Genomic DNA, 26,659 nt, shown 5'->3' with positions numbered 1-26,659 from the left:
CAGATTACATAAAACGAGATGGGAAGCCCCCCGAGTTGCCCCCACCTCCTCCTCCTCCTCCCCCGCCTCGTCCACAAACGAAAAGACAGACAACGGCGGAGCTCACGGAGGCCAAAGAGTCACGCAAATTAACGTCAATCAGCATGTGTACTTTTTGGCCCTCCTGAGCCCCGTTAAGAGAGGAGGGGAGGGGGGGGGGACGGTGGTGGTGGTGGGGGTGGGGGGGGGCGGCAGCCGAGCGTAATTGGCCCTCGGCTGATTAGCGAAGAAGATGGAGACGCGGAGCAGGAGTAACTCACAAAGTGCCAAAGAGTATAAATCGAAAAAAGAACACTTATACTAATAATCATGATTATAATTTGTCTCATCCTAATGGATTTAAGCAGCAAACAGTCTGGTTTTATGTCAGATTGGGAAAAAAATCTTCATCTTTTTTTGTAGCCAAGACTAAAAACATTGCCATACACACTTTCGGGTTTTTTTTTTTTCTTACAAAAATGTGAGTGGACCTGTGACAAATTCTATAGTTTCATTTTTTTTTTTTTAGTTGTGCGGACGCTACACTTGATATGATGAAAAAAATCCACACAAGTGCAGGGGTGCCTTATGGCGCGAATGACTCGACTTTTTCCAGATACGAGTCATCGTTGGACCCATTTTTCAGTTTGACTTTGGAACGTGTGATCGGCTCGCTTTGTGACGGCAGTGATTCGACTCACGCCAGAAAAGTTGCCAGATAAAATTCGTCAACAATTCCCCAAAAGTCATCAAGATGTTTACAGTCGAGGTTTAATTGTCAAACTAAACCTCAAACTAAAATAAATTGCACCAAACGTGAGTGCAAATAGTTGTTTCGATGTGCCCTGCAATTGGCTGGCGACCGCTGGGATAAGCTGCGGTCCGCACGAGGAGAACCAGCTCAGAAAACGGATGGATAGTCTGTTTTGATGCTGTCAAAAGAAGAGAAACTCTACCCTTCTAGCTCTGTGCGCACACACACACACACACACACCCGCAAAGTGGGAAAACATCTAGTTTGACCTTATCACAGCAGACATTTGGACCACACAGAATCAGTCGTTACATGCTTCACGTTGGCCTTTACAGACACACAAACACAATAGAGTGAGTGAGTGCCCCCCCCCCCCCCCCGGGGCCCCACGTGACTCGCCGTAATCGCGCACACAGCCCGAGGGCCAAATGTCATTCACGAGGAGGAAACGTCTCGCTCAACTAATCACCTGACTAATGCGTCCGCGACGTAAACAGCCTCCACTTTCTCTCCCCCTGCTACGAAGCGATCGCCGAGCGCTGAGGTTTTCTTGTTGGTTCTTTTTTTAAAGGGGAAGACAGAAGACGAGCAAGTGGCTGACAAGCGGCAGAGCCCCCCCCCCCTCTCCGCCCTCCCGTCGGATTCTGTCCATCCCCGCGGGCTCCCGGAGGGTTTGTCTCAGAGGATGCCGCGATGATGAATAGGCCTGTCCGAGCTAACCTAGCAGAGACCAATTAGAGGCAGGAGAAAAAAGATGGGAGGAGGAGGAGGAGGAGGAGAGCGCACAGGTTGGGGGGTGTGGGTGGGGGGGGGGGCACAGAGGTTAAAAAGCAGGTAGCAGGATTGGGCCAAAGTGGAAAGTTTAACGGAGGAATCTTGCCTACAAGTGTGCTTGTGCTAGCTGTCAGAAGCAGAGATGAAGCAGAAGGAGGAGGCAGGCGAGGCCTCAAAGGGTTAACCTCGTCCGCCGCCGCCGGGAAAGGAAACGCTTTGACAGCGGAGACGCACCAACGGGACAAGCTCGCCTGTTCGGCTTCTTCGATCTCCTCCGCTTCCTTGGAAATGCACAAAGTCGCAGCCGTCGCGGTCCGCGAGAAAGAGGCAAGTCTCGGAGAGAAGTCAGACGCTTGTGCAAAACTCGAGCGCGACCGCGTCCAGGGCATACCGCGACTTTGTGAAAGGGGGGAAGGACGGCATCCAGGAAAGGAAGTTGGAGGGACAGACGGTGGTGGTGGACCTCGCAAAAAGGATGCAAATGGCAGCTCGACAGCCTGTGACTCGGTGGTGGGTACTAAGATTCAGAAGACAAAGGTAGAGCAGGGAACCTTGCGGTGGAAGCCGAGAAACAAAGAATGGTGTACGGCCTTCCGGAAAGAGGTGTCACGGGGTTTTGACGGACAGGAAGAGCTCCCGGAAGACTGGACAACGACAGCCGAGGTGAGCGGAGAGACAGGCAGGACAGTCCTTGGTGTGTCTTCTGCTAGGAAAGGGGAGAAGGAGACTTGGCGGTGGGACCCCAAAATACAGGAAGTCATACAAGGAAAGAAGTTAGCGAAGAAGAAGAAGAAGAAGTGGGACACTGAGAAGACTGAGGAAACGCGAAAGGAGTACATTGAGATGCGGCGTAGGGGCAAAGGCTAAACAGGAGGCCTATGACGACACGTACGCCAGGTCGGACACGAAAGAAGGAGAAAAGCATTTCCACAGGTTGGCCGGACAGAGGGACAGAGACGGAAATGTGTTGACTGGAGACAGTCGTGTGCTGAATAGACGGAAGGAATACTTTGAGACGTTGATGCGTGAAGAAAAAGAGAGAGGAGGAAGAGTTGAAGAGGCAAGCGTGAAGGACCAGGAAGTGGCAATGATTAGCAAGGGGGAAGTCAGAAAAGCACTGAAAAGGATGAAAAATGGAAAGGCACCTGGTCCCGACGACAACCCGGTGGAGGCGTGGAAGCAATTTGGACCGGTAACTGTGGAGTTTTTGACCAAATTACTCAATAGAATACTAGCGGGAGAGATGATGCCTGAAGATTGGAGGAGAAGGGTGCGAGTTCTCATTTTTAAAGAACAAAGGCGATGTGCAGAGCTGTGGGAACAATCAAGGAGCAAGGTTGAGTTGCCGCACAATGAAATTCTGCGCGAGCAAAAACGACAACAAAAAGCAGAAATGCCTTTTTTAGCGACGCCCAAAGCTGAAAGTCGGAACAACAACAAGTGGACGCACCCGTCCCCCGTGTGACGTTGACTAATCTTGTCGGGGGGGTGGGGGGCCTTGAGGTTAGCGAGACGTCCGAGTTCACCAAAAGGCAGCGTGGGCTCGAGGAGCCCTTTCCGCAATGAGCGGTAGATTCATCTCTGTTGCGCCAAGCTCAAGTGAGGCTTCAAGTGCCGCAGTTTTTTTGAAGGGATCGAGAACGTTTACTTGACGGCCACAAGATGAGGCGCAACGCACAATTCGACGAGAGCGCTCAGTCCTCGTCCCACTTGACCGTCCTCATCCCAGAGACAATTACAAACAAGCCGGCGATGAATCTGCTTCAGCTCCTCCGTCGTCGAAGACGGCGGAATGAAGCGGAGTCGACGGAGGGGAAGGCTGACAGCGCAATTAGGCTTTTTAATTCTCTGCTTGAGCGGGCCGGTCCGGTCTTTATGCTAATTAGAAGGCCGCCGACACGTCATAAATCTCGATGATCCCGCCTCATTTCATTCCCTTTCAGACACAAAGTTCACTCATTACTTTTGATGTCGCCGCTGCGCAAATATGCGGAAACGAAAATTGATTTTTGCCAATTGGAATTACAATCAGCAAATTGTCTCTGCAACACAGCCGTTAACTCGCTTTATGTTGTGTGTGCGCGAAAACAAAACAAAAAACACTTGAATACATTCCACCCCCCCCCCCCCAAAAAAAAAAAAAAAAAGCGCCCTTCTTATTTTCTCTGTTCATCTCCATATGACAGACAAGACTAATGACGAGAGAGCAGGGAAGCGATCCGCACGTAATTGGGGGGTGGGGGGGGGGCACTTTGAAAGAAAGACATCCATAAGTGGACGACGGGCGGGCGGCTGGAGGCACCAGCACAGATTTTCAAACTCATTTTGGCCAGCGTCAATTTAGAACAATGAGAATCCACAAAGCTCATAAATGGAGTCGTGCGCCGCTTAAGTCGATGAAGGCAAAAGCAGGCGTCAGCCGTTTTTATTGCAAACACAAAATAAAATCCAAACCGAGACGAGAACACGTCACGTTTGCTTCACGCAGCCAAACGTCGCCAGTCGCCTCTGGGCCCGGCGCTCGACCTTCCCGTCGGCGCGCCGCCGCCCGAGGGTCCGAACGGCCACACGCCCCCCACCGGGGCCACGTGCAGCAGGTGGGCGGCCGGCCGCCCGCGGGCACGTGAGCGTCGCCAGCAGCGACAAGACCGAGCGACGGAGGGCGGCCGAGACCAGCGGGTTGGGGCCGAGACGAGCGGTCCGACCGGAGCGGACGCAGTAGAGAGACAGCGGGGACGAGAGGACGGACACGCCGACCGAGGCCTCGCTCGCCTGCGGGGAAAGCAGATGTGGGCCACTGCCCGTGTCAGACTTTCACCAACGTTTACCACAACAACGGCTTCCGATTTTTGGGGTGTGTTTGGACCAGCCGAGGAAGGCCTCGGGTGGAACCCAAAGTACGATGCGGCCTGAGGTTCTGTCAGAACACGGCACGAAAATCAGCAGACTGCACGTACGGGATTGCCAAATGGGTCGGGCTGGACCACGTGACACGAAGGCCAAACTCGATTCAACGTAGCTCACACGGGGTTGCCTGCGCGGCGGCGGCGGCGCCGTCGGCCGTCCGGGCCTGGTGCAGCCCTGACCTCGCCCGCAAAACAACAACAGCTCTCAAAATAGCAGGTTTGACTCCATTTAGGTCGGGGGTCGGGAACCTTTTCGGCCGGGAGAGCCATAAATGCCAAAATGTCATTTCAAAAGATTTGAAAAACTAAATACAGCTGGATTTGAGCATTTATGCGGAACCGACACTTTTTGAGTACAATAAGTCTTCTGAATTCTACATTATGAATGTAATAATGTTGCGAACCGATGATGTCAAAAGGACTCCTTCCCATTAACGTGACTTCTGGTGCTGCTCGGTTTTGCCGACGGCTTGATAAGTCGTTTGATGAAGCTTCACGCAGGCGTCGCGACTTCCATCCGTTCATCGTGAACGGAATTCAATTTGATTTGCCATCATCACGGTACGACGGTGAACAGTTCTCGCCAACAACAGCATGTCTGTGAGTCGCTTCATTAACTCGTCTTTCTGCGAAAAGTTGTCAAAAAGTCCATTGGCAACATCAGGCACGAATGCTTTGGCGTAGTCCTCCATCTGCGAACGGCTGTCCGGTCTTGCCGAAAACTGTACAACTCCCCGTCTTTATTTCTTTGAGCGAACGTTGGACAATGGCCCTTTCCGATGGCGCTCATAAGCTCCGCCCCCTTAGCCCTGTCCCAGAAGCTTCCAAAATGGCGATTGGACAGAACAGGTTTGAAGTCCATTCGCTACGGCGTATTCCGGATAATATTGCGGTATGTTTTGGGGCAAATCCGTCAGACTTGTCCAAGAGAGTTCTGCGGCGAGGTCTCAACTATTTCACGCGAGGATGATGTACGCGGAATTGAGATTTTGGACGGAGCGGGACGCAGTGTCAGAGTTCCAGCGAAATGTTGGCGATCGATGCAAAAAACTTTGACGCCTCACAAACTTCCTTTTGAAATCTAGTGGAATCGTACTGCGCATGTAAAGCAGGCTGAGTACTTTTGACTTGGAAAGATCACCAGTAATATCATTGGAGACTTCAGAAGTGCGTTAGGTTCGATTTTCTACATTTAAACAATGGTGATGAACTCAAGTCAGTCCCGTCGTCACCGGATGGAAAAGTTTGACGTGCCTCGTAATGGAAGCCAGTCCTCGGTCTTAAAAGTCCGATGCGATGCAAACGGGCAAATCGACGTTTCTCTTGCACGACGTGGCGCATTTACGTATCCCTAACCCGACTCTTCGGCATAGAACGTGACACGCTTCATTCAGCAGGTCGGTGATACACGAACAAAGTGAAAGTTGTTCTCCTGCACTGATAATAATGAAATCAAACTCAGAGAAGTTACTTCTCCCTCACTTACCTTGGAACATACAGCCTTGTGTTTGTCGATGTCGTCCACATTTAGTTTGTACGTGCGCTCTTTCCGCGAGCCTTAATCCATCGTAGACACTTCGTCGACTGTGTTTTAGGCTTTGGAAAATGAATCGAGCTTGCAGGACATCTTTCATCAGAATTGCACATTCCCCAAGCGCACGCGAGGACCATTTCCTTCCTAACATGAACTTTTCCAAGCGCACGCTTCTGACAACCAGCATTGCGTGCGCGACAACGTGGCGAGAGGGGCGTGTCAAGACAATGCGGCGATCTGATTGGCTATTGCGATTACGAGTGATTGACTGGTCGGAAAGGTCCCATTCGTTGTAGCTACCTGCTGTGCGTTGAACGCTTCTGCGCCTGCGCACATTGGCTGCTGCTGGCAACTACGGCAACTCGACTAGGACAAGCCGCCTCTGCTCATTTGCGTTGCGTTGCGTTGTCTGTCGAAGTGACTTTGTACGGTATGCAGCGATGCCATGTGCGACATCAAATGAGCCAGACATGGCTTGGCGAGCCATAGGTTCCCGACCCCTACATTTGAGAGCAAACACTGGCAACTTCCATGAGAGGAGCACAAAGGAGAGCGGCCAGCGTCCTCATCTTCCTCCGACACGACTCCGCTTGGAGCTCAACATGACAACATTTCAGTAACCGTGACCACATAGCGCTCAAAAAGTCTCTCGGCGCCCCTTCGCGTTCTTCACGTTGTTCACGTTGTTCATCTTTTCAGGTTGCAAGACGCAAAGGCGCGCGTTGAAGACAGCGCCTGCTTTGAATTAGAGCGCCCTCTGTCGGAATGGCGGGGCGCCGACGTAACGTGGACCCGAGTTGTCATTTTTTTTTTTTTTTTTTGAATGAACAGAAGGCCAGAGTGCTGATGTTCGCACATCCCAGCAGGATTGTTTTTTTTCTGCAAGGCGTGCGAGCGTCCCGGAAAAATGCCCAAATCACAAGTTGTACGTTGCTTTTGCAGGCACGCCACATATGCAGCTGGTCGCATATTCATAAAGCAACTTTGACGTTGGTTGGGCTGCCGCTTGGCAGACGACGCTGAGATCTGATGGAGGAGAAGCGGACGAGGTCACGGCCCGAGATGCAGGAAAACAGGCCCGCTCGTATCGGGTCGTAGGTCACATTCAGGCTAATTTTCATTGGCCCACCTGAAGCCGGCAGATTTTCATCGGACAACTTTATATGGTTTAATTTAGCACATCATTTCAACGTTTGTTTTGTGTCATTTTTACAGTTAAATTCAGATGGGAGACAAATGAACAGCTTGCCTCTTTTTGAACGACGCTAGCAAAGCTTCATTTCCTCAAAGTGGCTTTATATGGATCGGCTGGTTAAGTGTTGGATTCACAGTTCTGAAGTCCCGCGTTCGATCCCGGCCCCGCCTGTGTGAAGTTTGAACGTTCTCCCCGTGCCTGCGTGGGTTTCCTCCCACATTCCGAAAACACGCAACGTTCATTGGACGCTCTAAATTGCCCCGTCGGCGTTATCGTGAGTGCGGCTGTTTGTCTCGACGTGCCCTGCGATTGGCCGGCGACCAGTTCGGGGTGTCCCCCGCCTCCTGCCCGTTGACAGCTGGGATAGGCTCCAGCGACCCTTGTGAGGATAAGCAGCTACAAAAACAGATGGCTGGATTTTATGTTTCCCATTTGTTGACAGCAAGAGCAAAGAAATATTCCCCAAAATTGTTTAATCATCTCTACAATTTATTTTTAGCTCCTTTGTGCTATTTTTGAATCCAATAAATGAGTTTCATTAACAAGCTGAAAGTGTTTATTTTGCTCCCTTTACAAACATTGATACACACTGACATATAAACATTTAAAAAAAACCTTCAAATTAAAAAGCGATGAAGTTCAATCAGGTAGACTTAAGAGGTTCAAATCATTTGTAAATGTAAATAGAAAGCTGTACAGTAAACATTTTATAATTTACTCTTGTGAAGTGGCAGCGTACACGGTGGCCCCCGAAATGTCCTCTAAATGCACTTGTGAGGCTCGCCGCGACTTGGATGTTAGATGCTGGACGTGGAGAGGATGTCCTCCACCAAGTGCTTGTAGACCCAAGCGTCCCCTTTTAGGCGCCGCCGACGCACGCCGACCACTTCTGGCCGGTGCAGCAGACAAACCTCCAGCTCAAAGGCCAACGTCACCTTGCCGAAGTCATCCCAGGTCTTGCACTTCACGGTGTACCTAGACCCCCCCCCCCCCCAAAAAAAAATAAAAAAATAAAAAAATAAAATAAAATAAACTAATTTGTGAAAATGATGCGGCGATTGGAGGGATTTCTGACCCTTTCTGGCTGAATTGGACACTTTTCTCCGGCAGGACGGACAGGATCTGGTTGAGGACCTGGTCCGGATTGGTCTCCCCCGTCAGGGTCACGTTGTATTGGGTCTGGAAGTTGAGGTCAAACGCAGGGTCAGACGGCGCAGCGGCGCTCGGGTGCACGAGACGCCCACCTTGATCTTGCGCGGGGCGTCTCGCGGCGCTCGTCTCTTGCCGGGGGTGAGCATGGTGATGACCTTGTCCAGGCCCCTCTCCAGGGACCCGAAGACCCGACCCGCCCTTCGCTTCTTTCCGCTGTCCCCGCTACCGGGCATGTCCAAAGAGCGAGACCTGCGGACGTGGACGGAGGCCAAAACGTGAACCGACGCCGTCGCTGCCGTTGGCCGCCGGTTTGAGACTGGCCTTCTTTCGGGACTGAAGGCCAGGATCTCCAGGTTTGCGGACTCTTTGCTCTCCGCCGCTCTCCTCTTGGAAGCACTGGCGTCGGCCGCGACGCACACACCTGACCTGAATGCCACGCCGTCACCTTCAGAACAACGACAATATTATTTTGCCATACTTATTACTAATTCAGACAAAGAGGTCATACTTGTGAGGACAAGCGGCTCGGAAAATGGATGGCTTCTGTTCGGCCAGAGCAGAGGGGACACTTGACATACACTCAGTGCTGCCCCCTACAGGCGGAGAAAACATTCCTCGGAGCATTTCTGACAGCAGGCAGACCCAATTTCCGGACGGGACTCGGTTCAGCACACAATTACGGACGTAAAGTTAGTCAGCATTTCTCTTAGCGATCGTCGTTTCATTTGAGCCAATCGAATTAACCCGGCGATAAGCCAGCGTCCGGTTGACGGCGATCAGAGCGCGCGTCCACTTTCGCAAGCCGTCGGGAAAGAAAAAGCTTTAAAAGAGGAAAAAAGACTATTAGCATCAGACAATCGATTTGCAAATGTGTTGCGTGTGGTTATGATTCGGGAAGCCAGAACAGAAATAAATTGATGGAAATACAAACGAATGCAAAAGTTATGGGACGCTTAGCCATTCCAAATGCAACTATAAAATGTTTGATTCCTTTCAGAAGACTTTCCTAAACGTTCGTATTGGACTCGAGAGAACGGGCCTGTTGGCAAAGGTCCATCGCAAAGTTCGGATTTGGGTCCAGGGCCCTCGAAAGGCCTCCTTTATGGATCTTGTTTCTGAGCACTGGGATACCAAAAAAAAAAAAAAAAAAAAAAAGATGGAAGCACGTGGAACGCATCAAATGTTGAGAATATTTGACTTTTCTGGACCTTGTCCAAGTGTCCGACCGAGCCGGAACCAAACAATTCATCGACAGCATCTCGACATCGGGACGTTTGCAATTTTGCGTGTCAGATCATTAATTTGCTGAGAGGAGCACAAAAGGAGTTCGACTGTGAAGATTGTAAAGCCTTTTAGGTTGATTCGGAAAATGCAAGCGTCCAAAAGAATCGCGCGCTGGGCCAAACGGGCCAACGGCCTTCCTACCTTCGGGTGTGCCTCCGGTGCCGTTGGCCACGCTTTGATTGGGCGTGGTCAAGACATTCTTGCGGCGCGGGTTCTTCTTGCTGGAAGGAGGAGTGCGAGGCGGAGGAAGCGCAAAGATCTCCGCGTCTTTCTCCCGCGGGCCGACGTTCTCCTTGTCGTCAAGAGCCGGTTGGCGCTCTTCGCGCTTCCTCTCCCGGCGCCGGCGGGCCGTCGCTTGAGCCCCTTCGGGCGGGGGGCTCCGCGCGCATCTTTTCTCGAACGGGGTCGCCGGCTTCTGCGGAAATAAACGTCGTATTACGGCGTTTCTCCGGGGGAAGCCCCCCCGCTCCGACCAACCTCGTCATCTGGATTTCGTTCCGTCTTCTGGGGAAACGCTTGAGGCGTACCACGCGAGACCGACACCCACGGACAATCGTCCACGTAGCACGAGCAGAGATCCAAAGAATCCAGAATCACGGCATCCCCGTCGTCGTCAGCAAAGTGAAGGGCTCCCGCAGTCTGGAAGAGGACGAAACGCAAACATTGGAGCGGCTGAAGAGCTCCAAAGGCACGCTGGGAAATGAACTTTGACCTGCATTCGTCCACGTCGCGGAGAGAAGGCGGCGCCGGGCTCGGTGTGGAACCGCACGGGCTTGCCTTTCTGCTTCTTGGCCAGCAGGAGCAAATACGTGGCTGTGATGCGGTCGTAGCGCCACTGCAACACAGGAAATCGCCCGTTTGGACCTCCCGTTTGACAGCGGGGCCAACATAGCCAGAATCGATCCGTATTGCGCTGCCGTTGATGGCAAAGATCCGTGAAAAATGTGGAGACATTCTTGCATTTGTCTTCATCTGAGAGATGAATTGGAACAGCCTTCTTCTTCCCATTTGTTCTGCTCTCCTGCCATTTAAATTATTATTATTTTAAAACACAGCTTCAGTGAAACTCTCAATTCAGAATTCCACTGAAACCAAAAAAAAGTGGAAATTTTGTTTCTATAGTCAGCCAGGATGTCAGAAGTTGCACACCGTCATACAACCCCCCCCTAAATTAAAAAAATAATAATAATTTAGTGTATTGTACTTTCTAAAAACATGCAGCAAGAGCGAGCGTGTGTGCCTCATGTCCTCGGCCGCCAGAGGGCGTGGCAGGACAGGAAAAATAAATAGGGCCAGTTCTAAAGAAACAGAAGAAATGCCATCCAAAATTCCAAGATGGCAAAATAGTTTTTTTTCCAGGACTGTTGCATGCCGTCTGCTGCCGACGGACGAACGGCTGGCTATCATTCTCGTACGGCAACACGGCGCACGAGTGGTCAAATTGGAATGAGCGAACGAGTGGCACCTGCCTCCTGAACCAGCGCCGTGGTGCTCTCTCTGGACCGCTTCAAGTGGACCGCCATCTCAGTGATGCAGTCCTCGTCTATGTGACCCAGCTGTCAAAAAAAAAAAAAAAAAAACATACGGCACCGTGAGCACAAAGAATTTCCTCTTGAACGTATCGAGCTAGCCCGAGCGGCGACTTTGTGCCGCGGCGTGCGAACGCGCAGAACGCTTTTCTTTAATTTTTTTTTTTTTTTTTTTGGGGGGGGGGGGTACCGGCTGCCTGCTGTGCCACTCCACTGGGCTGTTGTAGTCTTTCATCACCCAAGGGTGCTCAAGCAGCTGCTGCACTGTTGGACGCCACTTGGGCTCCACCTACAGGACAAAATCAGTCACTACAAGTACACATCTTGTGGTTTTTGTTACTTGTCACCGTTTTTTATCCATACCTGCATCATTTGGTTGAGCAGGAGGACGCTTCCCGGGGAAAGCCATGAAGGGTTGTCATACTTTCCTCTCTGAAAGTACGTTTGCACAGACATATACGTTTGAGCGCAGTAATAAACTTGAAATATGAACTCATATCTGGTGTGTGTTTTGGTCTTTTCCCCCCTAAATAAGCTCGATGTGTAACGTCCGTGAGAAAGTACGATGAATGAGCACCAGCGTGTGTACTCGCTGTTCAAGCTTCCATCGAAAAGTGATGCGAGTAAGATTTGTAACGTAAGTATGCCTGAAGCAATGTTCCCTCTAAGCTGCGCAACTGCGCATTTGCGCACTCAGCGCAGAGAAAAACAGATCCAGCGGAGTCAACTACAGGCTGACGTGTTTTTTGACTTTATTATAAACACAGCAGCACAATGCCTCTGACAAAGAGCTGCTGCTCGACCACAACGCGCCACAAACTCTATTTCCTCGTTTACTTGACAGCGCCCCCCCCCCTCCATTTTAAAGGGGTACAAATACCGGGGATGTGAATAATTGAAGGAAAAGTGGTGAAACTGGACAATATTTTCTCTTTTTTTGTGTGAAAAAGGTCTGGTCTGAAGCCAAAGTAGAAAGTGCAGGATGAGATGGTGTATCATGTTCAAATTCCACATTTTTTTTTTGTTTGTTGTTGACAAAAACACAAACACTCTTCTTATAAATGTTCTGATGAACCTTTGAATGAGCCATGTAACTTCAAGGGATGTCACTGATTAACCGCAGTGCAGACACCTGATGTTGCTCAATGTGGTCAAAGGGGGCGCTCAAGGGCTTGGTGTGTTTGCTCAGACAGGTCAAAACTTGGAGGGAACTTTGGCCTGAAGTTTGACACAATTTGCGCTGTGCGTGTGAGATGGGATCCATCAAAAAGGACAGAGAGATTGTCGCCAATCAGCACACATCAGTGATCTGGCAACATAAAAATTTGAGTGACTTTAACCAGAGGCGAGCGAGAAGGATGAAAATTCCACCAAGAAGCGGCGGATAAAAGGAGATGACTTATTAGAAAGGGAAACAAACTCTAACTTTATGTTGACATGACACACGCGAGCCACTTTTGTAGTACTAGTAGCCGTTTTTCGTGGTTCCTGCAACTTGCGTTAACTACTGGACTGACTGGTGATGAATATCATTTCCCATTTGGCCTGGACTCAGCTCAGCGGCGACGTGCTCCAACGCCACTGCACTAACCCTCATTAAAAATGAATTCTTTCACTCACAGTCCGCCGTTTGCAGGAAACTCAAAGTGATGAAACGATGAAAAGGGACTTACAGTAATTTTCCTGTAGAGGACGGCGCAGTTGTCGTCGTCGAAGGGCAAAAAGCCGCAGAGCAGGGCGAAGAGCAACACGCCCATGCTCCACACGTCGGCCTGGAACGCGGTGTGCAGTGGGGGAAATCCAATCAGGAATCTCCACGTCGCCCTTTTATTAGGACCGGCGATTGAGAGACTGGAATAAAAAAACGGACGAGACTCACCTCCGAGCCGATGTAAGCCTTTCCCTGGATGAGCTCAGGCGCGGCGTAAGCGGGACTTCCGCAGCACGTCATCAACTCGTAACCGAGGCCTCCCTGCCAGAGGCGATCGCGACATTGGGACCGCCTGACAAATATTCTGCCTTTACACATCCCCCCAATCGACAGCGTGCGAGAGGTCTTCAGCTAGCAATACGATTCACAGTCGTACCGCCGCTTATTAAATGAATTTGTCCATCCTAGCCAATGGGATGTCGGGAAGATGGCGAGCGATAGCCAATGGGAGAGCAGCTTTTTTGGCGGCGCTTTCAAAGCAAGATACGAGACGTTCGGTGGAATTCGGGGGATGCGAAAGGCAGCGCCTGTTTTCGCCATTTGCATCTTGAATCTTCCTTCGCAAATCGGGATAATATTTATCAGAGGAGGCGTTTCGTAACCTGAATTTTTCGCGACGAGAGGTACCGCTGGATTATCGTGGGTGCAGTTAGCCAATTTAGCTCTCCGAGTCAAAATTGAGCAACGCGATCGTTCTCGTATTGGACCTCCCACGCGAGCGTGCTGTACAGTACCTTGGGTTTGGCGCATAAACCGAAATCGATGAGCTTCAAGTTGTGCTCTCCATCTATCAACAAGTTCTCCTAAGGAGGGAGACGGCAAACACGAGTCTTAGCCCGTGAAAGACTCGAGAAGCATCCGGCGATGATGAAAGCAGGCTGCCGCTACCGGTTTGAGGTCCCTGTGCGCGTAACCCTGGCTGTGGACGTAGGCCACGGCGGACACAATTTGTCGGAAAAACACTCTGGTTTCCTCTTCCGAGAGTCGGTCCTTGGCGATGATGTAGTCAAACAACTCCCCTCCTGGACAGTACTGCAAGAAACGCGCGTCCCAAACGGGAGTAGGCAAGAGGAGTACGTCGTACTCACGTTTCCGTGCGCTTACCTCAAGTATCATGAAGATCTGCGTGGCCGACTCGATGACTTGGTAGAGACGGCAGATGTGCTGATGACTGAGGCTCTTCATGGCCTCCATCTCCACTTTCACACGCGGAAGATCATCCTTGGAACATTGCGGAAAGTTGACATTTGCATCTTTACTGTGGCATAAAAAAAAAGACGCTGCAACACGTCACACGATGGACCGTAAATGAGACGCTGGCCAAAAACTTTTGGATGTTTGCCGAGGAAATTGAAATCAAACAATGTGATGATCTTGTGACAAAACTCTCACTTGATCAATAATATGAGAGAGAGAGAGAGAGAGAGAGAGAGAGAGAGAGAGATTTGCTGCTTGCAAAGTAGATCTTGGGGAAAAAAAAAAGTGTCATCACCTACACGAAATTTCCATTCAATTTTAAATACAGTACATGTCCATTCCGCAATACATATGCATGAGAATCAAATTACTTTCTTCGTGTTTCTTGAAATAAACAAAAAGTCCAGATCTATATGCACCTAATGACACAACTACAGCAAACCATAACGCCTCTAAGAAAAGTATTTGAACTATTTCGTGTTGTCAACTTGTCACTCCACCCTCCCCCCCACCAAATTGTCTCAAAGCCTGTTACACAACTGCTCAGACTAAAAAGTAAATAAATTATTACCCAGTTTTGATTTTTTTTTTTTTTTTTAAACTCTGGTGTCTACTGATTTCAGGAATTTCCAATTTATCTTTGTCTGGTTTTACTCAGCCGGGTCAGTATTGCATAAAAGAAATAGGTTTAGGATAGGATGGGTTTAAGATGAAATAAATTAAACATTTTTGTGAAATGAATCAAGACTTTTGCAATTCGCACTTTTGCACGTGTGAAACCCAAAATACCGAAGGACAGCAATCCAACCCAAATGTTTGGCGTTTTTGCAAGTAAGAAGAAGTAAGAAACTAACCCCGAGGTCCTTCTTGTTCATGATCTTAATGGCGACCTTCTCTCCGGTCAGGATGTGCCGACCCAGCTTCACTTTGGCGAACCCACCTATACAAAAAAAAAGAAAAAAAAAAAAGGGAGGAAAAAGAAGCAGGCTTAAAAACCCCAGAATTGGGCACAACCGTTTTTTTTGTTTTTTTTTTTTAGAAACTACGGACCTGATCCGATGGTGTCATAAACCTCGTAGGCCTTGTGAAGCTCTTCGGCCCCGCGGGGCTCCGTCCTCGGTTCTTGCTTCCTCTCCGCGGGCATCGCGTCCGCCAGGAGCCAGTCGGAGGCCACAAGAAGACGCCAAAGTCGCCCGAGTGTGAGCAAAAGCCAAATAAATGGAGGTTGCCCCGCCCGATGTGCGCCAGTGGCTCAAATGAGAAGAGGCACAGAAAAGAAAAGTCGCCGGCAGCTGCCAATGCGATTTGAATTTCGCACGTTAAATCCCAACTTCCGGCTTCCGGCGCTTTAGCTAGCTCGCCATCGACCCCGGGTGGCCAAAATCGGAACTGTCGGGATGGATGGATGGATGGATGGATGGATGGAGTTCTCCGAAGGTTACTACGTCTGCCTCACGCAGCTTGACTTTAGTCTTTGCACATTCACTCGTGCTTGCGTGGGCATAAACGTCTAGACTGAGAATTTTGTGAGTAGTGAGCGACGCCAAAAACAGCCACAGCGTGTTACAAACACCTACTTCGAACATTTTTTTTCCTCATTATTTTCGTTTTCTCCTCAAATAACAAATTAAGAACATGGAGAATCCGGACACTTGCGACCTCTTGCATTTTTGTCATTTGACACGTTTCTGAGACTCTCGGCTGGCGCGCTGAGGGCCTCGGCCTCGGGGGTCCAAATTCTTCGATCTCGACCAAATTGCAGCCCTTTTAACACATTCAGGACAATCAAGAATACACCAGCAGGCGGGACGACCTCCCCCCCCCCCCTTTTTTTAATTTTTGTTCTTTTCCAGCTCTTTCCTTGGCCGGGCTGGAATATATTGTCAAGCAACCATCTTTAAAAAAAAAAAAAAGAAAAGGAAAAAAAAAACCTCCCAAAAGGAATTGAACCATCAGCAATGACACATCAGTTCTGAAAACATTGTCGTATATTCTCAAAACACACCACTTTTGAACAATAACAGAAATATAGAACTTTCAACTCCCGTCTGATTTGAGTCCGCTGTGGCGTCGCACCGACATTCATCGAGTTTCGTTTTTTTTATAGACAGACAGACATAAATACAGCCGCAGAACATACAGTGACAATACAAAATAACGATATCAGTTGTATGATAATTTAGATGCACGACGCGGTAATAGACGTTAAAAGAAAAAAAAATTGATCATATAAATTGCCCCTGAGGTCAAACGATAAGAGGAAGCTCCCAAGCGGCAGCACTAAAGGCAAGAAAGTGCGCGCTGTGTCCTTTGCGAGTGCACCAGCTTAGCTGCTTTTATGACTTCATCTGCTGCACCCTCCCACAGAAAACCAAAAAAAGGACAACCCCGAAGGCACAATTATCTGAGACAGTCTCAAGCGTACGCAACACTGGAGGAGGAAGGGAAGAGAAAACACTTTCAACGTCAAACTACTTGAAAATAGTCCAAATTTCAGCCTTGGCGTGGGATCACTCGAAATAATCGGCCCCCTTCCAAAAGTATTGGAACGGCAAAGGCAATTCCCGTTTTTGTTGGACACGGAAAGAAAGACATTCGGGATTCACAACTTCAAAAAAAATTCAGATTTCTAGCTTCTATTTCATGATATTTACATCGAGACGTGTCGAGCAACTCGGGGCGAAGCACAATTTCTTTGAAGTCAGGCACTCCATAAATCAGCAAAAGTACTGAAATGTTGCGTGTTACTGTTTTTCAGATTGATTGCTTCAAGATTAGTGAGTGTTTCATTTTGACTTCGCCTTTCAACGACGAGGGGAAAAATCAATCAGAGCGATTGCACAAGCGTCGGGCGCAGCCAATCTAACAATTTGGAATGTCCTGAAAAAGGAAAGACTGAATTGAAATGAAGAAATCTAAAGTCAACAAAACGGTTTTGTCTGGTAATTTGCAGAAAAATGCATTCAAAAACTAACCGGGAGAAGTTTCATTAACGCAACAAGAAAATGACTGAAACGCACTGCCGACACAAAAAAAAAGGCCATCATGGGGGGGCGGGGGGGGGGGTGGACTGGCCAAATCAATCACCAGACCATCACCCAATAGAGGATGTATTTTATCTCCTGAAGTTGAGGAGCTCCTCCCCCCCGCCTGCAGAAAAGGCTTGGAAAAGAATTTCAAATGAGGAACGCAACGTTAACATTATGCCAGCAAACATTTACGTGAAGTTCACCGATCATATCTGTTCCAACACTTTTGGAAAGCGGGTGGCTTCCAACAGATGTTCCTTTGTCTTAAGTGAACACCTACATGTAAATAACGGGAGGTAAAAAGTGAAATTCTGAACTTTTGTCTCACATATCTTCAGCATAGAGCAAAAAACACAGAAATTGACCTTTCCGTTTGGATACTTTTGGAGTGGACTGGAACTGATTTTTTTATAGCTCGACTTGCTACATGGACTTAACCCGTCCAGCTTTAAAACCTCAATATTAAAACTAGGAATTTGTACACTTATTTGAAAGGTAAATATGCACAAGCATGTATAAATGTAGCGGCATGGTACAAGAATATACACACTTTCAGTCGATATCTTAGGAAGGAACCAAAAAAAAAAAAAAAATCAACTCTACATAATATGCACGCAATACGTCACGTAGAAAACTCACCATAGGAAAGAGAAAAAAAAAAGTTATAGGATGGAAAAAAAGAAATGGCTCACACACACACATTTGTCAAAAGCCGCATCCCGTCTCAGAACAAAAAAAAAATGACAAAACAGGTTGAGGGTGAAGACGTTTGCCGTTCGTCATGTGCAAGTCAATAGAAAAATGCTACAAGGTTCTTGTCAAAAGGGCAAGTTGTCCACCCCCCAACCCCGCTGCCGTTTGCTGTGAAATTTCCCCCCGCCAAAGCTCTTCGGCTCTACACGTCTCTCACTCGCTGTCCGTTTCGATTTCTGAGTCGGACCATTGCACCGGGCCCAGCTTGCCGCGGCGCACGGCGTACTCGATGACCGCCGTGTAGCAGAAGTAGTACTGCTCCCAGGTCTGAATGCTGAAAGCTCTCTGAGTACGCATGCGCCGCACCGTCTGCTGGACGTCGACCGTGCCGACGTCCTCCAGCCGCGACAGGCAGATGTCCAGCGTGCAGAAGGTCCCTGAAGCCGGCCGGGGAAGGAAGTCGGGATCAGGAGCCAAAACGAGGAGGAAGAAGATCATCTTGTTAGGCCTTTGTTTGGGCTTACGCATATCATATATTTGTGGGTGTACGCCACACAGCAGATTCGAGAATACTTTCACTTGGGGAGAATCGTTGCATATATTATAGTCTTAAAAATATTGACAATATGACCCAACAAGAATGCGTCAAATGAGTTAAAACAATAAGCCCCCTGAAGAAAAATCCCTGTCCGCAACCGTATCACACTTGCATTACCTGTCCGCCCGATGCCAGCGCTGCAGTGCACCACCAGAGGGGGCCCCCCCGGCGGCCCCTTCCAACCGGAGCCCAGACTCCGGACCGCCAGGTCCTGCCTCTGAAGTACGTGTTCGCGAAAGTCCAACATGGCCGACGCGCTCTTGGGCACCCCGAAGTCCGGCCAGCTGACGTAGAGGTAGTGGCACACGTCGCGTTTCTCCCCAGACTTGACAAAAACAACAATTTTGACAATTACGCTTACAGGCTACAACATTTGTTTGTGGCACACGTAATACTACAAAAGGTCGACCGGTATTAGTGTGCCTGCGGTTTAGCTCCACTGTTCAACAAGCGCACCCCAACATCCATCCATTTTCTTAGGTGCTTATCCTCACAAGCGTCGTGGGGAGTGCTGCAGCCTGACGCAGCTGTCAACGGGCAGTCGGCGGGGCACCCCCAGAACTGGTCGCCAGCCAATCGCAGGGCACACTCACATTCACACCTAGGGGCAATTTCGAGAGTCCAATTAAATGTTGCATGTTTTTGGGAGTGGCCGGAGAAAAGCCACGCGGGCACGGGGAGAACGTGCAAATTCCATACGGGCGGGTCCGGGATTGAACCCGGGACCTCAGAACTGTTAGGCCACCGCGCTGCCCACACCCGAACATGTCGCATTTCTTTTTTTTTTTGTTTGTTTGTTTCGTATGGAACGTATCGATCGGTCGGCATACAAAAATGCGTTGTGACAACACGAGTTACGCGTTAAAAGGTTGACGCTGAACAGAACGCAATGGGCGGTGATGGCAGGGGGAACGATATCCTCGTCTGAAAGAATTCAAAGCATATTTCGACCTTGAAAGGTACTTGCACGAAAACATTGAACAGACCCCAAGTTAGCACAACCAAACCTCGACGATCGTGTACTTGAGGAAGCATATTTTGCCACAGCTGTCAAACAGTCGAGACCTTCAAGTTCCTGGACCTGAAGTTTTACTTCCAGCCCGGCCGAGGATGTACTGCCCCGCGGCTTCTGTGCGAGTTCTGTTGAGGGGCAGTTCGACACAGCACCGTTTGCGCGAAGGTCATCGTAGCAGACTGCAGTTCTGTCATTCGAAATTGCTCAATCTAACCCTAACCCAAACGTATTGCTCAGTGTCCGTCGTCGTACTGGAAGGCCTCCAACTTCCCGGTGTGTTTCTGACACGTCAGATAACCCCCGACCCGCACGTCATCTGACCTTTCCACCAGAACTGCGACTAACTCACCTGAGTGTTACAAAGCTCCAGATGTGAGAGTTTGAAGTCGTCAAAGACCTGGATGTGGGTGTTCCTGACCAGGAAACAGCCGTGTTGCTCTGTTCGGCCTTCTTCCAGCGGCCAGTACTGACCGCATTTCACGCGTCCTCGTTCCACCACTCTGAAAAACAAAACCCGCATGATGAGCGGCGGTTACGAGTGAACGTCGCGACGCTGCCGTACGCACTTTTTGCGTTTCTGCCGCTGGAGAAGAATTTACCTCGTTGTCATGACGACGATAAGTACCATCTGCTCCCACACCATGCGCCAGAAGTCCCCAAACGTTTTGGGCAAAGGGCCTGAGGAACACAAATAGCACCCGTTTTTTTTGTCCTCTCCCCGAGATCGTGAAGTGGCAGCAGGTATTGCATAATCAAATTCCAAATATTTCAGAGTGGGATTGTGTTTTACCCTGAGCAGCGATGTATGCATTTCTCCTCTTGTAGCCATCCATGAAGCTCGCATTAATGTAATCTGAAGTCTGCAAGGCGCACGTCGGAAGGGTTTAGCTCGCGCGCGCGCACACATTTTGACGGGTTGGACATTACCTCGTCGCCGTCGTCGCAGAGCCGGCAGAGTCGCACTCGGGATTGGTCCAGACACAAAACGTCGCTGTACCGATTCTTGAGCTGATTGGAGAGTTTCCTGCAAGGAAACGTACAAATTTCAAATGTCAAAAAAAAAAAAAAAAAAAACAACAGTACTGCACAAATATTGACTGACATAATGCAGGGCTTACATTTGCCAGCCCAAATAAGGCTTGGTTAGCAAAACGCTCTCAAACAATCTCAACCTTCTATCCAGTGCATATCGGCCCACTCATCCCTTTAATGGCCCGCTGCCACATATCACTCGTGCATGTCGTCCAGCGTCGCCTTGACAAATGGAGTGACACAACGGAAGCTGGCGTCCATTTTCTGTGCCGCCTCAACCTTTGACTTGCAACTGATCCAAACTCATTTAGGGTGAGAGAAGCGGGAGTGATTATCAAGCAATGAAAGGGTTGTCCAAAATATTAAAAGCCAAACTGCAGTCAAGGAGAGCAGCCGTGGAGGAGAGATTTGTCGCCATTTGTCAAGTGTGGGAAGACAACTTCTACTTGCGCGGTGGCTACGTGGAGCGGCGAAACAATTTCCTACTCCGAGAGCCGAATGTGCATAAGTCGCAGAAAACGTTTTTGGTTGAACATTTTGGAGTTTAAAGTTACTCATTTTTAATGTGCTACTTGACCCGTCACTTTACTTTAGGAGTGACAAACAGCTTGAAGCTAACTTCTTATTTCGTAAACTATGGGAATGAAAGATTGCGTTATTAATATTCTTCAAGGGTGTGCTTGGACATTCTTGCTGCACTTCTCCAATGTTGTTTGCATCGGAACTTAAAGCATGTTGAGGTCAAGGATCAACATCAAAGTTAGGTTTAATTGGGGGGGGGGGGGGGGGGGGAATGAATTTACTATCGACAAGTAACGGGGAACACGACAATAACAAGCGGTCATCTTTGAAAATTGGTGTCACGAGTACATCAATATCTTACTTGGAGTAGTCGAAGGTGCCTGCGGGCGGCTCCTTGCGAATCTCTTCGTACTCCTGATAGATGCCTTTCTTCTTGTTCCTCTTGACGTGATCCAGCAGCTCCTGCATCGCCATTCCTCCCTGCTCCGGCACGTGAACAGACTCCTCGTTCCGGCGGTCCTCGTCATCGGGACCCCGCGGTGAAGACAAGGGTGACGTTTGGGAGGCGGGCTGCTGGGGCGGTCTGGGTGAGGATTTCTGGGGCAGCGGCGGCACGCCCTCCTCTCCCGCCTCTTTCATCTGCTCACTCGGAGGTCCGCCACGCGAGTCGGTCGTTCCCCCGTCCGCCGCGTCCCCGTCACCTTCGTGAGGGAGCGGCGTGCCAGGGGGCGTGTCCGACCGGGGTGGAATCGGGCGTCTGCGACCGTTCATGTTAGAATTGGGGCTCCCAGCTGAGTCGCTCCAGTGTCGGTGATTCCCCTGTAGCGTGTTTGGACCACAACGCGGGCTCAGCTGAGAATGACCCAGAGTCCTGCCCTCATCCGCATAACCGTGGTTGTGTGGGCTCGCGTCGCAGTCGTCATAGAAATTCGAGCTCGCCGGGGACGGCTCCGGGTCCGGCCGAGTACTCAAATGGCCGTCGCTCGGATCGCCGCACTCGAGGCTGTAAGAACGCAAAAGGCTTCCCACGCAGTCGTGCGTGTCGCGGATCTGCGCGTCACCCTCCACAGTGCTTGCGTTGATGCAGGACTGGATCCAGGCCACGTGGCTGTAGCGCGACGTCCCGCCGAGGTGCTCAGGGAGGGACGAGACCGGGATGTGATTGGCCAGCTTGTGAGCCTTCACTGTGCACACCTGAAAGACGGAAAAGCGGGGAAATGCATTTCAACTGACCTGAGCTGCGAACGCCGCAGTCGATCAGCATTCACGCCTTCCGCGTCCATTCTATATCTCTGTATGTCAGAGAATTACAATTCTTACAAATCGTCTTATCGCCTGCGATAAACGGGGGTTCATTGCTTAGCAAAAGATGGCGAGCTACTCAACGGGTGAACCGTGGCTTCCTTGGAGAAGACAGACGTACCCGTTCTCTCAGCTTCTCGCGCACAAAGAGGCGTAAGACGGCAAAAGGCGCTCGAAACCACAGCGGCGACGACACGACGAAGACGCATTTTAAACGAGCGGGAAACGCCCCCTAGGGGAGGGGAAGAAAACAGCAGGTAGCCTACGAGTGAGCCTTCTGACAACCTGGTGCGGTGCTTCCCAACCTTTACTGAGCCATGACACTTCTTTTAATTTGTGGAAAAAAAACCTCACAGAATAACAAAAATGTCAAAAAAGTAATAATGGGGATCTCGGTACAGTTCACATCATGTGAAATATGAGCTTGTTAAATGAACAATACATATCTATAATTTTTGGACCAATCAATTCCAATGGGGTCATCCCCTGAAACCCAATTTATGATTTCTCTAACGTGCCGCAGCACAGCAGGTGGGAATCACTGACCCAGACTGACGTCGAGACCACATTGACTGGACTTACCTTGAGCAAATTGAGGATCTTGACACAAAGATCATAGTCAAAATTCCCATAACCGGAGTCGGTCATGTCATATATGAACAGAAGTCCGTCTCTCTGGGTTTGAACACTGGGAAGAAACAAAAGAGCCTTTTTAGCAGCTGTAAATAAATTGTGTTCAGGTGGGGCGGGGGTGCGGGGGCTTCACCTGTCTATGGCTTTATCCAGCTGATAGATGATGACCTGCAGCACGGCTTTGTGAGTGGTCACATCCGGCCGATGGAGGCGAGCTGTGAAGAGGGCGAGCGCGGCACCGTTCGCGTCACGTCCGGGCTTGGGGGGGTGAGAGACACGACGTGTCAAGGGAGGGGTTCCGTGCATCGAAATACTCTCGTACAAAGGCGAGTCGAGTCTCCGCCGCTCACCAGGATGGTGAATTTGCCGCTCAGAAGCTCAGAACGGAGGGGCTCCTCGTCAGGGTTTATGTTGATGATGCCCTCTTTGATTCTCGTGTTCTGATATTATGTTTGTGGCCGGGTAGAAGCACAGCGTCATTAGTTTTCACCAGTACAGCAGCACAAATCCGAAAGGCTCTCTGGTCTCTCTGACCGACAGTTGAAAAGGGTCATTTGGACGGTGTCCCCGCTGTACCTTGTACGCTTGGAGGAGGTCGACGGCTCGGGAGACGTCGAACTTGCGGGCCATAAGAAACTTGACGGCTGTGGCTTGGGAGATGAGCCCGGCGCAGTGAGGCTCCTCCCTGCAACGCAGCTCACTCAGGAACTCCTCCACAGCCTGGAACACCACATAAAGTCCCCTACAAAAGTATTGGAACGGCAAGGTCAATTCTTTTGTTTTTGTTGTGTACTGAAGACATTTGGGATTCAGATCAAAAGGTCAATATGAGACAAAAGTTCAGAATTCCAGCTTTGATTTCAGGGTCTAGATGTGTTTTAAAAACTCGGGACTGAGTACCTTTTCTCTTAAGCCAGCCACTTTTCAAATGAGCAAAAATACTGGATCAGACAAACTAATCGGGATGTAACAAAATGACCCAAACAACACTGCCAACAAAACAAAGGACCTCATCGGGGGTGGAAGGACGTAGACTGGCCGAGTCATTCAGCGGACCTTTACCCAATAGAGAATGCATTTTACCTTCAGAAGAGGAGACTGAACCGAGAAACGCCAAGCACAAAAAACAACTGAAAGAGGCCTGGAAAAGAATTTCAAATGAGGAATGCAACAGTCAGCTGCTTTTAAATATTTCTTGGAATTTACGCTGTTTTATTTGTACTTTATAGTTTTTATTTTTTTGTTTTTGCCCTTTGTTCCCAAATGTTTTTAATCACGTAAAGCACATTGTGCCTGAAATGGGATATATAAATAAATTTGATTTGCTTTCTTCCTGAGATCAATGGGTGGTAGACCTGTCGTTATTAATGGAGCTACTTAATGTGATATTTGTGTTTGTTGGTGTGTTGTGAGATTTTTCAACTGTAAAGTATGTGCTTTGGCTGCAAAAAGGTTGGAATTTGCTGCTCTGGTCAATATCATGTTCAACACAAATAGCAGCATGTTTACACACAACCGCGTGTGTTAGCACTAGCTTGATGGCTACATAACATGTCTGCTTGCAAGCCGTATCGTATTTTCTTACAGTACAGTCAGTGCGATCCACTCATGTTGTGGTCGCCACGGTAATGAGTCGCATTTGAGTTGAGAAGATAAAGCCCAATGATGGTTAAAAAAAAAAAAAAAAAAAAAAAAAAAAAGGATACGGTAGTATCTGAAAATGAGATTTTATTGCAGTAGTCTGCACAATCATGAAAGAGCAAATTTGTCGTCGCCTCACCTGCACATTACGTGTAGTCTCATCTCCCCCACGCAGCCGTCAAATATTTGAAGTTCTACGTCAAAAGACACCGGAAACTTTACATTCAAATATCCCGGGCACGATAGAGATGGGAGTAAATGCCCTTTGCCGAGCCGATCAATAATGGCGTCATTGATCGTATTGGTGAATGATGACAATAAAGCTGATCAACGATCTGTTTAAGAAGTTAATGGCAAGGGGGAAGAAGTTGTCGGAATGCTTGCTAGCTTCGGTTTACATTGTTCGATTCCGCCTACCCGAGGGAAGGAGTCGGAAGAACTGGTGACCAGGATTTGGAGGGTCCGAGAGGATTCGGCCCGCTCTAGTCTTAGTTCAGGATAGCGTGCAATTCCTCAAACGTGTAAAGGGAGGGTACCGACAATCCTTTCGACAGTTTTGCTTTTCCGTTGTAGTGGAAATGAAATCCAAGCCAGAATTCTGAATTGCTGTTTCATATTTCTTTTGATCTGAAACCCAAATGTCTTCAATCGGTCTGAAGAATTCACGTCGTTGGTAGGCTCTCCTCATACCTGGCAATTACCAGTTGGGAAATAGACGTACTGCGTCACGTACATTTGCCCCGTATTCATATGCATGAATTTACCGGACTTCAAAATTTGACCTCGTGCCTTCTCAAACATCTGCAAGAAGATTCTCCAGATGTTCTACCAGTTTATGGTGGTACATGCTCGGTAAGTGCTGAGAAAAAAAAAATAAATAAATAAAATAACCAGAGGGGGGAGGGAGGCTGTGCCGCGGACAGGAAAAAGGAGAATGTCGAGCAAACTTTTGTCCATCTGGAAATATCCACGACAAAGAACCTTCTCCAAGCAGAGGAGCAGCTTCAGTGGGAGGCTGAGGAAGTTCTGCCTCCCCCGTGGACCCTTTTCATGTCACTATGACACCCTGGGAGGGAAACGCCAACATCACATTCCCTCAACGCTGTGCTTACTGATAACGTGTGCCTCACTGCCTAGCATGCACTTTCAGACGTCGAGTGATATTCTTTCATTTTTACATTTCAAGAGAAATGCCTTACAAATATATGTATAAATTCTCACACCTTAGGATCTACAATGCTTTAATAATTCAACATTCCTTGCCCGTGTTTTCATTTAGGAGGCTACAAGAAGTGTGAATTTCCCCTCGGATTAATACACCAGCCACTGTGTCGATATTGTTTGATGAGAAGCAAACGCTCCATGACTAAAAATGAAAACAAAGTCATCAGCTTTACTGACAGGCGTGCTCCACTTTGCAAGACTGGACTGAAACCGGAGCGTCACTTCTGACAATTCTCAGAGGTAAATTACGTCACTGCTTTTTAACTGTTGGCTGTCAGCGAAGAACTTCTTCCCAAAGAAAATTAAAAAAAAAAAAAAACAACAACAACATCGGGGAACTTTATCTGCAACGCCGCGCATAGAGTCACCAATTTACTTCAAGAATACTTTCGATGCTTGCTGGTTGAAAGTAGCAGTTAGCATTTGCGATAACTTGCAAGTAGCTGGCGGCTAACCACACCCGAACGGACGCCAAGTTCGTCAAAACGACATTTTAAAAATAATACATTTAAACATGAACGGTACTGCTAAGACTAAATACGGAACTGTGCAGTTTAGAAGATTGCTTAGCAACAAAAAGAATCAGTAGACGTCGCTTATGCTAGCACATGCTAACCGCTGTCAATGACGGACGGAGTCAGTCGCCTTCTGGACAAGGAAGCCAATCGTTCCCCGGGACAGCCCGCAGCTCATACTCGTCGCTTGTGGCCTCCGATTAAGTGTACCGTGAAGGCCGGCACAACGCTGGATCGAAGTGGGCGAAAACTCAAGAGGCAAGACGCTTACCAGGTGCTCCTGAGTCGTGAGGGCTTCCGCCATCTTGAAGCCTCGGCAACGTCGCAGAGGGCGGAGCCAGGACCGGGGGGGGCACGCCCACCCAACAGCTGCGTCCACGCGCCGAGGAAAAAATAAAAAT

The 26,659-nt window shown here is 49.1% G+C and overlaps 2 protein-coding genes across 6 annotated transcripts; both read right to left on the bottom strand.

Annotated features, from left to right (window-relative positions):
* Positions 1–7,649: 7,649 nt before the first annotated feature.
* Positions 7,650–15,400, bottom strand: melk (maternal embryonic leucine zipper kinase). Its single transcript, XM_061830972.1, has 17 exons — positions 15,105–15,400; positions 14,909–14,994; positions 13,962–14,078; positions 13,746–13,889; positions 13,592–13,660; positions 13,026–13,118; positions 12,820–12,918; positions 11,510–11,578; positions 11,337–11,435; positions 11,087–11,173; positions 10,330–10,452; positions 10,095–10,256; positions 9,759–10,032; positions 8,655–8,778; positions 8,426–8,582; positions 8,257–8,360; positions 7,650–8,156 (listed from the first exon to the last, which is right to left on the bottom strand). Exons 1-17 carry the CDS (start codon positions 15,196–15,198, stop codon positions 7,979–7,981), a joined length of 2,079 nt encoding a protein of 692 aa, XP_061686956.1. The 5' UTR covers positions 15,199–15,400; the 3' UTR covers positions 7,650–7,978.
* Positions 15,401–17,661: 2,261 nt separating this feature from the next.
* Positions 17,662–26,656, bottom strand: ptpn9b (protein tyrosine phosphatase non-receptor type 9b). Of its 5 annotated transcripts, none has more exons than XM_061831041.1 (13): positions 26,530–26,656; positions 23,455–23,598; positions 23,229–23,318; positions 23,012–23,136; positions 22,828–22,933; positions 22,367–22,477; positions 21,305–22,137; positions 20,317–20,413; positions 20,180–20,249; positions 19,989–20,067; positions 19,739–19,889; positions 18,492–18,699; positions 17,662–18,213 (listed from the first exon to the last, which is right to left on the bottom strand). In XM_061831041.1, exons 1-13 carry the CDS (start codon positions 26,560–26,562, stop codon positions 17,990–17,992), a joined length of 2,271 nt encoding a protein of 756 aa, XP_061687025.1. In that variant the 5' UTR covers positions 26,563–26,656; the 3' UTR covers positions 17,662–17,989. The 5 variants fall into 5 exon arrangements, with proteins under 5 accessions (XP_061687025.1, XP_061687027.1, XP_061687029.1 ...); XM_061831043.1 differs by lacking the exon at positions 26,530–26,656 and adding an exon at positions 26,360–26,523 and having other exon boundaries at positions 23,455–23,620; XM_061831045.1 differs by lacking the exon at positions 26,530–26,656 and adding an exon at positions 26,360–26,523.
* Between the last annotated feature and the right edge of the window lie 3 nt (positions 26,657–26,659).

The sequence above is a fragment of the Syngnathoides biaculeatus genome, chromosome 9 (assembly GCF_019802595.1).
Source record: "Syngnathoides biaculeatus isolate LvHL_M chromosome 9, ASM1980259v1, whole genome shotgun sequence".
In the NCBI taxonomy this organism is placed as follows: Eukaryota; Metazoa; Chordata; class Actinopteri; order Syngnathiformes; family Syngnathidae; genus Syngnathoides; species Syngnathoides biaculeatus.
The sequence above is the reverse complement of the archived record's forward strand: the minus strand, read 5'-3'. Positions and strand labels throughout refer to the sequence as shown.

What these genes read in the sequence shown, in the direction of transcription:
- melk (XM_061830972.1), bottom strand. Translation starts at nt 15,198, where the DNA reads ATGCCCGCGGAGAGGAAGCAAGAACCGAGGACGGAGCCCCGCGGGGCC. An exon ending in AGGCTTACATCGGCTCGGAG is followed by an intron (nt 12,919 to 13,025) that starts GTGAGTCTCGTC and finishes ACCGCGTTCCAG; the next exon opens with GCCGACGTGTGGAGCATGGG. An exon ending in AACGAAATCCAGATGACGAG is followed by an intron (nt 10,033 to 10,094) that starts GTTGGTCGGAGC and finishes TTATTTCCGCAG; the next exon opens with AAGCCGGCGACCCCGTTCGA.
- ptpn9b (XM_061831041.1), bottom strand. Translation starts at nt 26,562, where the DNA reads ATGGCGGAAGCCCTCACGACTCAGGAGCACCTG. An exon ending in AGATCCTCAATTTGCTCAAG is followed by an intron (nt 22,478 to 22,827) that starts GTAAGTCCAGTC and finishes CCCCTCCCCTAG; the next exon opens with GGGGCGTTTCCCGCTCGTTT. An exon ending in GCGAGAAGCTGAGAGAACGG is followed by an intron (nt 22,138 to 22,366) that starts GTACGTCTGTCT and finishes TCCGTCTTTCAG; the next exon opens with GTGTGCACAGTGAAGGCTCA.